The following is a 13,608-nucleotide window of genomic DNA, read 5'->3' on the forward strand; positions in this document are numbered from 1 at the left end:
TAGTCCCTGGACTCTCATTAGTCCCTTATGTCTATCCCACGCATGCTTAGACTCCTTCACTGTGTTAACAACATTGCCTTTATCGACCCCCTGGCTCCCCTCTCCTCTTCCTTGACCACTTCTCTGCCTGGCTACCCTACTTCCACTACTCTAATATTCCATTCCTAATTCTTGGGGACTTCGATATTCCCATTAATCCACCTTTGACCTCAGCAGCCTCTAAACTACTTTCAATTACTTCCTCCCTCGGGCTAACACAGTGGGTTAATTCTCCCAGCCATGTAGCTGGTAATCCCATCGACCTCATTTTCTCTTATGCATGTACAGTATCTAATATCTGCAACACTCCATTTCCTCTCTCTGATCATCACCTCTGATCGTTTGCTCTCAAGTACTCCCTCACCCAACAACCTCAGCCTAACCCCCCCTCAATTCAGGAGGAACCTTAATTCTATTGACCTCCAGCATCTGTTAGTTGATATTGATTCACAACTGCTATCCATCCCTTCCCTCTCCTGTCCCCCACTGGCCATCTCCACATATAACACTACCCTCACCTTGAAAGCAGCCCCGCTCCAAACATGCACCTCGAAAAGGACACTCCCCCAACTGTGGCATACTAAATTAACATGCTACCTGCAAAGATGCTCCCGTTGTGGTGAACGCTCCTGGATGAAGTATCGCACCCAGGCAGACTGTATGAACACATTATAGATTCATATTGTGTTCATACAGCGCAACCCTTGCCCTCGCCAGTCATACTTTTCCTCTCTCATTAGTTCATGCACTCTCAATCCCAGGCGTATTTTTGACACCTTTAACTCTCTTCTTCGCCCTGCTGTGGCCACCCCTCAAACTAACCTAACAGCCGATAGCTTTGCATGATACTTTACCGGCAAATTGAACAGCTAAGGAAAGACTACCTTGCCCCTCTCTCTCAACCACACATTGATCATGCCTTTCCTACTCTTCAGACTTTCTCCCCGGGTACTGAACAAGAGGTGGCTGCACTTCTCTTTTCCCTCTCGCCCCACCACTTGCCCGCTCGATCCTGTCCCATCTCACCCTATCAGATCTCTCTCCCCCTGTCTTGTGCCTGCCTTATCACACATCTTCAACTGCTCTCTCTCTTCTGGCGTTGTCCCTGCTGACCTTCAACATGCCACTGTAGTACCTATCCTGAAAAAAAAAAACATATTTTGAGCCATCCTCCCTGCTTCCTTTTTCCTCAAAGCTTCTGGAAAGACTTGCCTTTACCCGCATGTCTCACTTCCTCAATTCCTGCAAACTCTTCAATCACTCGGTCTCTGTGACTCTGTCCTCTTGTAGATTTCCTCTTATCTCTCCAAACGCTCATTCAGCGTCTCCTCTTCTAATGATACCTCCTCCCCTCGTCCTGTCTCGGTTGGAGTCCCCCAAGGCTCTGTCCTTAGTCCCCTTTTATTTTCTCTTTATACTGCCTTTCTTGTCAAACTAATTACGTCATTTTGATTCCACTACCACCTGTACGCCGATGACACCCAGATATATCTCTTCTCCCCAGTCCTCTCCCCTGCCATCCTGCAAAGTGTCACTGCTTGCCTTTCTTCCATCTCTGACTGGATGTCCTCCCACTTTCTGAAACTCCATCTCTCTAAAACTGAGCTCCTTGCCTTTCCTCCTCCTAATACGGATCCTCCTCTTTTGCTCTACCTTCAAGTCAGTGGTATCCACATCAGTCTATCCTTGCAAGCGTGCTGTCTTAGCGTCACCTTTGAGCCTCACATCCAGTATGTTGCCAAATCCTGTAGATTCCATCTTAAAAACATAGCCCACATCCACCCCTTTCTTACGCAAAATGCTACCAAGGAGCTTGTCCATGCTCTAGTAATTTCCTGCATGGATTATTGTAACTTTCTCCTAATTGGTCTTCCCAAAAGCCATATTGCCCCGCTACAGTGTGTAATGAACGCTGTTTCCAGGCTGATTTTCCTTTCTAGTCGGTCCTCTCACACCTCATCCCTCTGCAAATCCTTACATTGGCTTCCTGTATCCTATAGTCAATTCAAAGTGCTAATCCATACATATAGAACTATTCTGGCCCCTTTTATATCTCTTCACAGATCCATAGGTATGCCCCTTCTCGGTCTCTCCAATCTGCCCGTGACCTTCTCCTGCCCACTGCTTGCATCCCTACGGCCAACTCACGCTTGCAGGACTTGTTGCGGGTGGCTCCCTTGCTATGGAATAGCCTGCCTACTGCCATCAGATTCTCCCCTAGTCTTCAAACGTTTAAGAAGTGCCTTAAACCTATCTTTAGGAAGCTTATGGCCTCCCAGAGTAACCTCTACCTCCTATACCGGTCTCTTGCTCTCTCCTAAATGGCAGCACTCTACTCTCTCCTTCAGCTCTGATTCACTCCCACCTTATTTAATTGCAGTTTCCTGTCCTAATGTGTTTTATACCCTGCCTCCTGCTTATAGACTGTAAGCTCGTTTGATCAGGGTCCTCTTCCACCTATCGGTCCTGTAAGTTTTCTTGTAATTGTCCTATCTATTGTTAAATCCCCCCCTCATAATATTGTAAAGCGCTAAGGAATCTGTTGGCACTTTATAAATGGCAATAATAATAACCTCTACCACTTCAGCTGGAAGGCTATTCCATGCATCTATTAACCGCTCAGTAAAGTAATACTTCCTGATATTCTGTTTTATGTTTTATTATGATATTACCTTTGCCCCTCTAATTTAAGACTATGTCCTTTTGTTGTGGTAGTTTTTCCTTCTTTTAAATATAGATGTTAAGACTCCATCAAATATTCTATACTCTACCCATGGGTATTTACGTCCAAGATGTTTCAGTAGCAAAATATATAAGTATACAGTTTGGTTTAGAAGACTAAGCTTGTGGAAGATTAAAAAACAGGAACCAGGGGGCGGGGCCTGACCATCATGGCCGACAGGCGTGTGCCTGGTGAGCTCCTCACACAAACTGCGAGAATCCAGCCACAAAATGGGATGTTGACCCCAAAAAAGCAACCAGCGAGCAAGCACATCGTACCTGACCGATGGGGAACACTCCCAGATGACTCCGGAGACCCGCCAGCCGACTTACAGCAGAGCACCGGTTCTGAGGCCTACCCTCGTGGGGGCACTCATGGGGGGAGGAAACGGCCGATCCTCCGCCCTGGGGCCGCCGAATTCAAGCAAGCAGCCCGTTCCCCCCCCCTCTGGACCGGCGGGGGTCATCCTGGTCCCTGCTGGGGATACACAGACACATGAGAACGGTTCCCAGAGACACGCTGCAATCTCCCGCTCCTGGGCCGCATCCAATATGGCCGACGGAGCGGAGAACTCTCCCACGACGACTTGGGAAGCCAACTTTAACGCAGCCTTTAATAAGATCTGCGAGGCATTCTGGTGCCGGATCGCAGCACGAGCAGAGCATCAAACAGCAGCTCCCTTGGCGACTGGTTCCATTAAGCCAGAAGGCCCAGATACCCGCATGGACGAAGCCGCAGTCTCAGCCACCCACCCTTCTTCTGGGCTGGGTACTCACCTGGAGACACCTCTCCTACGCCAGCCATACACCCGGGGAGACTCGAAGTTACCCTGGGCACATGATCCTCCCAACGGGATCCATGGCAAGACGGCACGAGTTCCCTTTAAGGCCTCAGGCCGAAGACAAGTGGCAAGCAGACTCCGCAAGTCCAGAAACCACTGGAAGCATCCTGCAAACAAGTCAGCTGTCAGAATCTCTGCCAAGGAAGAACTACCGAGCATAGCACAGCTACCTTTCAACCGTGAGTGGGTTACACAGGCTCCCTCCTCGCTGCCCGACAACCAAGCATCCCAAGACCATCGCGCTGCCTCACCCTGCGGGGTGGGATAGAGACACTTACCAATGCCCTTGCCTAGGTCCACAAAGACACTCGCTCAGCAACCAAGGACCTGCCTGGACCTGAGGGTCTCATCCATAATGGGTTACCCTTGTCTAACATGCTTATTCTAAGTTATCGCTTACTTACCTGTCAATCTAATATCGTGTCCTAACATGCAAACGCTTAGATATTGGTTTATCACTGTATTTACACACCATTCTCAGTAATGTACCTAATAACACACACCCAGTAGCAACATGAAAGATGTATAAGCTATAGCAAACGAGTCACACACTAACACTAGCTATTCTCACTTGTCATTTATACTTGCACTCGAATATGCCTCATTGCCTTTGCAACAGGCTTCCTACACTATGTGACATGCTGAATAGTTTACGTCTGTTTTATCGTAGTAAAGTGCAAATCTCCGTGGCGATGCCTTATGTCTATGCTAGTAATTATGCTACAGATTGAATCCCTTTGTTGACTAGTATTGCTATCTCCTACCTTGTTATTAACTACCTGATCACAAGATAATAGTTTGCCTTGCGTTAAGCCTGAATGTTTTAAAGTTAAAAAATTGTGCAGATCCAGCCTATGCCATATATATGTCAAATACAAGTTGTCGGTACCTGCTATTGTGACATTACCTGCATGTATGTAAACCTTTGCACACAAAAATGAAAAATTAAAAAAAAAAAAAAAACAAAAAAAAAAACAGGAACCAGCTTGTACACAAACATTTCAATTGAAACAAATATGTTAATTAATAGCTTAATGGAGTTGTTCTGGTGTCTACAGTCTGTCCCTACAGACTTTAACATAAACACTAGCTTTTCAGAGAAAAGCATTGGATTGTCTCTGAGAAGCTAGGTAAATTTGATGATTTGAACCAAGGGGGCGGAGCTGGGCAGAGCCAGCCGCGATGAGACTGGCATGGCACTGGATATAAGGCCTTCTTTAAGGCAGGCGAGGGAGGCCAGAGACTTAATCAGCGTTTTTACAACTATAGTGTCAGGAATACACGTTTGTATTCCTGATACTATAGTGTTCCCTTAAAGCAAGAAGTAGAGCAAAAAAACCTGCTGTTAAAGCTTGGTTCTTTTATCAAAGATATTTTTATCTCTGGTAAATAAATGGCAATGTAAAAAAGGCTTTGTGATTTTATACTTACGTGTAGTCTGTCGCCGAACAGACACCTGTGAAGGAAAAAGTTAAAGTGTAGTCAGATCACAGACACCATAAAAGTACCAGATACACACAAATAAAGTCTTGTAATTAATACATTTACTACGGATATTTTTCATTAAAAACCCCACAAAAAATTAGATTTAGATGTAGCAGACCCTGGGTAACCCGACTGGTTACCTCCACTAATTCCTTCTCTCAGCCAGATTGCAACAGTTAAACATGCAGACATCCATTCCCCCTTAACCAGACGAAACATAGTTCTGGGAGTCAACTATTTTTATTCAGGCCACACACTGCTTTTATACACAGACCCCCTAACATGATGTCTTCAACACAATTTTACAGGGTTTTCCATCCCAGGCTCCTTTGTGCCGGAGAGATAATTGTGTGAGAAAAATTATAATTCAATTATCTCTCAGGTACAAAAAAACCTTTACAAAATATACACTACCCCAAAAGTACTCCAATCATAACTAGGAACCCCACACAGTTATATCCCTGGTCTGAGTGTATAACCTGGCCAAGTATCACTCAGCTCCATTCTGTGGAATTGGATTGGACACAAGGAGCTAGCCCAAAACAGTCCAAGGGAAATAGGTGTCCCGGGCCGGCCTCTGTTCGGGGGTTCCTGTGCGAAAACCATACAAGGAATTCTTTTGATTTTGGGGAACAAATTTTCCCCCCAGTCGGTAGTTCACAACTCCTAAACATCGTTCGCATTGTTAGTCAGGAAGTAGAACGGGTAGAGTTATAATCTTTACCGGGGTTCGTGCGAGTGCCTAACCGAAAAGAGTTCCAGGCACTCGACGACCAAGTGCCCCTGCCCACGTTTGGGAGACAAAATGTCCGCCACTCTTTTGCCGACCACGTGTCTTCGTATACACGAAATGGCGGCCACCCAGGGGAAGCATTCATTAATTACTTTTCTTCCGGCTTCGCACTCAAGTTACAAGGTGAGAACGTTCTAATGGGGCACCGGGGTGGTCCTCGTTCGGGAGTCGAATGCAGAGTGTTCAGATTCCAGAACTCCGAACAGATAAAAGCAAAACACATGAAATTAGAGGTATGTTCCACCACACATACATGTACAATTATGGAAACCTGTGTTAGTCCAACCCTTTTGAGGGGTGTGCTATTTAACATGCCCTATTCAGCACTATTGTACTTATCTGGGTGAAGTTCCAGCATTCCACGCCATCACACATAGCTTTGTGTGTTCCAACCAGAGGCTCTGATTTGGCTGTTTCGCCAGCCAGAGCTCATGCACATACTCTGAGCCGGTAAGGGGAGATAGGTGGTTAAAAAACAAAACACAACACAAAAATGAGCGCGCTAGTTGGGGGAAGTGGAATGCAGTCGAAGTGCATTCGACTAACGAACACGTGGCGGCAGCCATTTTAACCTATTCGTACGCGGTCAGCGGTGTGTGCAGCCAAATCTATGGAACTGTTTTTGGCTACCCAATTGCACGAACACCGCTGACCTGTACCTTCTTCAACAGCGCGGCTGGAGACTAAGTCCCGTTCAAAGATTCAAACTCCCGTTCGAATGGGACTTAAGTCAATTTCTCGGTGTAAAATAGACCGACCGCACAGCCCAAATCCATGGAACTGTTTTGGGCATGAAAATGTGCTTGCGGTCGGTCAAAAGAGACTTTTTAATATTTCTGGAACCACTGAACGGATTTTCTCGAATTTTTAATATGTTGTTCCACAAGTTGTGTTGTTCATAAAAATGTTATTCGAATGTACGATGTAAAATGAGAAAGTTATAAAAATGTATAAAAAGTATAAGTTTTAGCTTGGAGATAATTGAGCAGATACAGTAAGAAACTCAATTATCTCCCAAGCAGAGGGGAGGGAATTTGTGGGTTGTAACCATTGTTTGATTGATTAACATCTAATTGGTTGTGGGCGTCTCCCTTGCATGGGAGCACTGCATAAAAGGAGAATACCTGTCATTAAACAAGAGATCTTCTTGACCCTCAATACGTAGACTTGTCTCGTTATTGGAGGGAACTGCTATATCACACTGGGGATTGCTATGCTCTGCATATTCCCTTGAGCTTTAATCACTTAGCCCTTGTTCCGGATACGCTCTCCTGGAGGAGAGGTCTTCCCCACACGGTCCTGGAGGACAGAGGTTGATTCCAGGGTGGACGGAAGACGGCGCGGCTCCAGTTAAGCTACAGCGGTTGTGGAGTCTGCGGTGTCCAGTGCGGTGCTTGTGGTCCTCGGCGCAAGCTAGGAAGCGTCCATCAACAGAGGGTACTCGGTCGGAGTACGGGGAGCTCCGTTACACACATAATTTACATTTGCCAGCCCAGAACAGAGCTGTGCTCTTAAATCACATTTGCTGAGGGTGTAACTAGTCTTCACCACAAAACAACGTTTCTCAGTATGTGCAGAGTTTCAAGCAGAAATGCTGCACATAAAGATTCCTACCACCATGACTTGTCCCAGTCTTGATGACTGGAGTAACACTTTAAAGAACCTTTTTTAAATTTGTTTATTCATTCTATAATGAAAAATGGAAGAAGGCTATAAATCATGGGTCGTCAACCTGGTCCCTACCGCCCACTAGTGAGCGTTTCAGGATTCCAGGTGGGCGGTAGAGATTTCGCCGGCACAACAAGCTAAAATGCTAAATCCTCCTTTTGAGAGAGTGGGCGGGCAGGCGCGAGTGCACACATGAAAGTACAAATGTGCGCGAGAATGCGTGCACGCAAACAAGCGAACGCGTGCACAAACGTGTAACACGTGGGAAGGGGAGGAGTGGGAGCTGATGCACGATAGCAGGGACAGGCAGAAGCAGAGCAGAGCAGTTGTAAAATAGGAGAAAGAAAGGTTATAGGTAGGACAAGGAGAGAATTGTTGTTGGCTAATAATAATAATAATAAGTGGGCTAACTAGCTTAGTCTTACTTTTGTACATTGCCATAAGGAAGGAGCAGAGTACTTGTAGAAGAGGAGAAGGAAGGAGCAGAGTACTTGTAGAAGAGGAGAAGGAAGGAGCAGAGTACTTGTAGAAGAGGAGAAGGAAGGAGCAGAGTACTTGTAGAAGAGGAGAAGGAAGGAGCAGAGTACTTGTAGAAGAGGAGAAGGAAGGAGCAGAGTACTTGTAGAAGAGGAGAAGGAAGGAGCAGAGTACTTGTAGAAGAGGAGAAGGAAGGAGCAGAGTACTTGTAGAAGAGGAGAAGGAAGGAGCAGAGTACTTGTAGAAGAGGAGAAGGAAGGAGCAGAGTACTTGTAGAAGAGGAGAAGGAAGGAGCAGAGTACTTGTAGAAGAGGAGAAGGAAGGAGCAGAGTACTTGTAGAAGAGGAGAAGGAAGGAGCAGAGTACTTGTAGAAGAGGAGAAGGAAGGAGCAGAGTACTTGTAGAAGAGGAGAAGAAAGGAGCAGAGTACTTGTAGAAGAGGAGAAGAAAGGAGCAGAGTACTTGTAAAAAAGAAAGAGAAAGAAGGAAAATAAAAAATATAAAAAGGAAAAGGAGAGAATTGTTGCCGGCTAATAACAGTAAGTGGGCTACCTATCTCAGGCTGGGCATTGCTATAAGCAAGGTAAAACAATAGAAAAAAGGAAGGAAAAAAAAAAAGTGGGGCGGGGTATTGAGGAGGGAGGGGGAGGGGAGCTGATGCACAGACGAGAAATCATATTATGAGCAAACAGAGAAGTCGTCTGAATATCACAGAATGAGGAGACCTTCGTTTGTTCCCTACGAAAATCGAACCAGATATCAAATATTTAGTCTCGCAGCATCAAGCTCAAGGATCCCATTAATCACTAGTTAAAAGTAATTTCAACATTATAAAACATGCATAAAGTAGAAATAAAAAGATAAATGTATGTACATTTTTTCTTTTTTTAACACCCTCATTTAAAAATAATATTCTGCACCTGCGCGAAAACTGGTGGGCGGTAAGGACATTTTTCCATCAAGAAAGATGCATTAGTGGGCGGTAGGTAGAAAAAGGTTGACTACCCCTGCTATAAATTATATATATGGTAAATTGTCTCACAAATCTTCAAATATGGTCAGAAAAAGAAAGAAAAAATTACAAAGGCACTATTTATATGTATCCTTTCTAGCTCTTCTTTCAGTCCTTGGTGGAAAAGCTGGAAAAGAGTCCTCGGTGCTTTGACCCCCAAGTTGGGGGAGTGGCTTCAACAGATTCCAGATGGGACATCTGAAATCGCTGTCCAGAAGATACTACGCAGACTCCCAGGACCCGAGAATGAGGAATATATATATACCACCCAGGATGGGGTGAGAAAAATCGATATATTTGTATCAAATGTGTATCTAGTTAGTTGTCCACATTATTTCATCTAAAACTACACTATTTTCCTATTGGTCAATATTTTATCCCTGTACCCTAAAAAAACAAAGTTGCTAACAACTCCAAATAGTTTTGAGAGTGCCTAAAATTCTGTTTTCATAACCTGGGGAAATAAGTCAATTTTCTGCCATTGAGAACTGGCTATTTCCCTTAGAAGCCAACAGGTATACTTGAGTTTGGAATACCCATGGGGATGATTTGGAAGAATATGCTTGGTTGTTAACTGATGTAGTTATAACTGCAATATAGTGATATTCTATAAATGCTCATGGTTCTGAACTGTAAACACTAAGATGAGCAATTAAGGTTCACCCTTGCTACAGTTGCCATATAGTTTTAATTTATGGCAACCTAAGTAGTATACAGAGAGAAGAAACAAAACAACTAAACTACAGTATAAAAATAAGCATACTCCAGATACTCATGGTGGGGAGATAGGCCAGGAATAAGTGAAAGTCTAAAGGACTTGGCTGGTGAAATCAATTCTGGATCTTTGTAACAATAACTCATTTGCACTTTTTGCTGAGGCACAGACATGTGCAGGAGATATACAAGCACACTGCTGCAGGTCTTTGCAGCCGATTTTTACCCACTTCCTTAGCTCTATATAGGTGGTCTCCTGGAAGTACGCTTGATAGTAACTCCTAGGGAATACGGTTTTGCTACATCGGTGCACCCTGCAGGTGACTTATTATTATTTTAGCCTATATATTAGCTTGTGTATCGTAGCCTTTCTTTATTTTTGATCTTCCCATTTAAAGAGCTGTAGAGGGCATTATTATTACCACTCTGACCCACTCCCTCCACCTCCCCCTATTCTTATACCAGTTTGGACTTTAATTCTCCTCCTATTGGTGGTTTTCTTGGACGCAATTGAATTGATTTGTCTACAATTATTATTGTCCATTACCACAGTTATTTAGGAACCACTACTCACATTTTTTATTATTTTTTATTTTATTTCTGTTTTCTTTGTTACACACATTATTATTATTTTTTATTACTATTAGGAAGGGGTCTCCTACCTTGGTCGATCTAGAATTGAGATTAGGAGTTTCCTATCTCTCTCTTGATCTTCCTCCACTGTTCTCTTCTCTATTATACGTATGTAAAGGGTTACCCCCTTCCCAGGATTCCCCAGACACACTTACAGGCGGGTTGCCCCAGGTAACTAGCTTGTTCGTCTTTTCTCTCACAATGGCCACATATCTAATATGTTATCAATATGCACCAACGTACTGAAATTTTTTTTTAGAGTTCTTGGCAGCTGCTCAGCAGTACTTTTAGAGCCATCCGGAATGGGCAAGTCTTTTATACATCCTCCAGAGAAACACAAAGGAAACAGACTGGAGTATCAGTATCAGAAACTCAACAATTGAAATGTAGGAGCATTTATTTTGTTACATTGCTAAATATTGCAAAATGAAAATCTATATACATGGGGTTGGGAAAGAAAAAAGGTTAAAAACCTTTTATCCAAAACCCAACCTGCATCATTGTCAAATGAGACATTGGCTATATACTACACTCAGTTGGAAGATTATGACTTCCTTTTTACCCCAGCTGTTGGTGGTTGTATCAGACATCCCACTGTGTCTCGTAGCCTCTGCATCTCAGCTTCCTGGTCCCCTTCACAGTCTCCAACCTGAGGGGGCTTGATCAGAAACCGGAATCGCCGAGGCTCATCATCATCGTCAAAATCAGAGTCACTTGAGGAACAGCAGTTAACAGCAGAGTCTATTAAGCCATTAAGGAAAATTTCATGTGCACTAATTCACATCCAAAGTAATTTATAGACTGTTAATATAAAAAAAAAAAAAATATTTTTGTTTTGTAGCTTTTTCATGCCCGATATGTAACTTAAACAGTAAAGTCTGTTCTATAAAACATACTGGTCAATAGAAGATTACTATAGTGATTATGGTGCCTGGAGTGTCCGTTTAAAATATTCATGCAACATACGAACAATTATTAAAGACTTGTAAACTATGGAAATGTGTGCATCTCTATAGCAAATGTTCAATTTATTTGCAGAACGATCTTTAAAACATTTTTGAATTATAACTCAATTGTGTGTTTTGGACACGCAAATAATTATGTGCTTGGAAGAACAACATCGACAAATGTATTTTTCCTCTTTTTTTTATATGTAAAGAGTTACAAGATCAGGAGTGACAGTATGGGAAGTAACATAGAATGCTATAATAACCACACGGGGAGTGTATATCAAAAGCGGCCTCATTTTCAAGATAGAAGCACCAAAACTGTATGGCAAGCGTCTCACTCCTGTAAGATAAGTCACATAGAGAATTTATAACTAATATGTTCATTTGGCTAGCATACATCCTGGAGTACTTGGAACATAAATCTAATGCTAGAAGAGATACCTGTACTATAGGCTATGCGTTATTAGGATTAGACGTGGCCTTTAAGAGCAGTGGAATACAACCGAGACTCACAATCAGTGTGAGGGTAACATTCACAATGTAGTAGGGCATTTAAGGTACCAGGAGCTTGCATACTTTGTGGTAGAGTTACACCCCCTAACCTAGGAGGACATGGGGAGGGGGGGGAATGGGGGGAGAGGGAGGGAGAGGGAGGGAGACTGATCTCACATGTTAGTAAAGCTCCTTCACAGTTGGGTAGATCACCTGCTATAGAGCGACAAGCTAAGTAGATTGGGGTCATTCAGCAGTGATATCAACATGTAAGTGAAAAATAAACATGATCATAATTAACCCCTTAACACCGCAGCCAAATGTACAAGTTGTGATCCAAAAAAAAAAACGTAAACAAAACCTGGCATTTGCGCTATATGTCCAACCGTAATTCACCTCTTTCATATTAAATGCACCCACACTTATTATATATCATTTTATTCAGGGGAAACAAGGCTTTCGTTTAACATCAAATATTTAGGTATGGAACATAACGTAATATGAAAAAATATAAAAAAAATGGGAGAAAATAAGAATGTTTTAAATTGTTTTAGTTCTACGTGACATTTTAACTGTGAATGTCAAAATACTGTTTGCTTTTACTGCAATACAATACACTACACATATTTGTATTCAGCGATGTCTCACGTGTAAAACAGTACCCCCCATTGTACAGGTTTTATGGTGTTTTGGGAAGTTACAGGGTTAAATATAGCGTGTTACATATTTCAGTTTTTTCACATTAAAATTCGCCAGATTGGTTACGTTGCCTTTGAGACCATATGGTAGCCCAGGAATAAGAATTACCCACATGATGGCATACCATTTGCAAAAGTAGACAACCCAAGGTATTGCAAATGGAGTATGTCCAGTCTTTTTTAGTAGCCACTTGGTCACAAACACTGGCCAAAGTTAGTGTTAATATTTGAAAATGCAAAAAACTAATTTGAACGCAAATTTTGGCCAGTGTTTGTGACTAAGTGGCTACTAAAAAAGACTGAACATCCCCATTTGCAATACCCTGGGTTGTCTACTATTGCAAATGGTATGCCATCATAGGGATAATTTTCATTCCTGGGCTACCATACGGTCTCAAAGGCAACCTGGCGAATTTTAATGTGAAAAAACTGAAACGCAAACCTTATATTTGACTCTAACTTTTGAAAACACCATAAAACCTGTACATGAGGGGTACTGTTATACTCGGGAGACTTTGCTGAACACAAATATTAGTGTTTCAAAACAGTAAAATGTATCACAACAATTATATCGTCAGTGTAAGTGCCCTTTGTTTGTGAAAAATGCAAAAAATGTCACGGTCACTGACGAGATCGTCGTAATATATTTAACTGTTTTGAAACACTAATATTTGTGTTCAGCGAAGTCTTCCGAGTAAAACAGTACCCCCCATGTACAGGTTTTATGGTGTCTTGGAAAGTTACAGGATTAAATATAGTGCTAGAAAATTTAATTCCCTGAACTTTCGGCCTGGGTTGTCAGGCAGGTCCTGCAAATTGTAATTAATGAAATGACCTAATTATGCAAAATTATTACATAAATATATACGTAGACTTATTATATATATATATATGTATATCAATTTTTTTAAGTATTTTTATTTATATATAGGTATATATATAGTGATATATACGTATATACTTATGTATATAGATATATATATATTATTTCGTTCTACATGTATTTTGATATCAATATACATATATTAATTTTAAAATACAGTTAGAACGAAATTACGCATGTTTATATATTTTTTATTATTTT

General features: G+C 42.4%; 1 protein-coding gene across 1 annotated transcript in view; it reads right to left on the reverse strand.

The window, feature by feature from the left end:
- The window catches only part of FCHO1 (FCH and mu domain containing endocytic adaptor 1), a 183,673-nt gene that overhangs the window by 92,367 nt on the left and 77,698 nt on the right, over positions 1-13,608 (reverse strand). The window contains exons 15-16 of the mRNA XM_063455469.1: positions 10,947-11,125; positions 5,034-5,058 (exon numbers count right to left, since the gene is read on the reverse strand). Of these exons, the coding sequence (XP_063311539.1) occupies positions 5,034-5,058; positions 10,947-11,125 (204 nt within the window). The remainder of the gene's footprint in view (positions 1-5,033; positions 5,059-10,946; positions 11,126-13,608) is intronic.

Source organism: Pelobates fuscus, chromosome 5 (genome assembly GCF_036172605.1).
Source record: "Pelobates fuscus isolate aPelFus1 chromosome 5, aPelFus1.pri, whole genome shotgun sequence".
In the NCBI taxonomy this organism is placed as follows: Eukaryota; Metazoa; Chordata; class Amphibia; order Anura; family Pelobatidae; genus Pelobates; species Pelobates fuscus.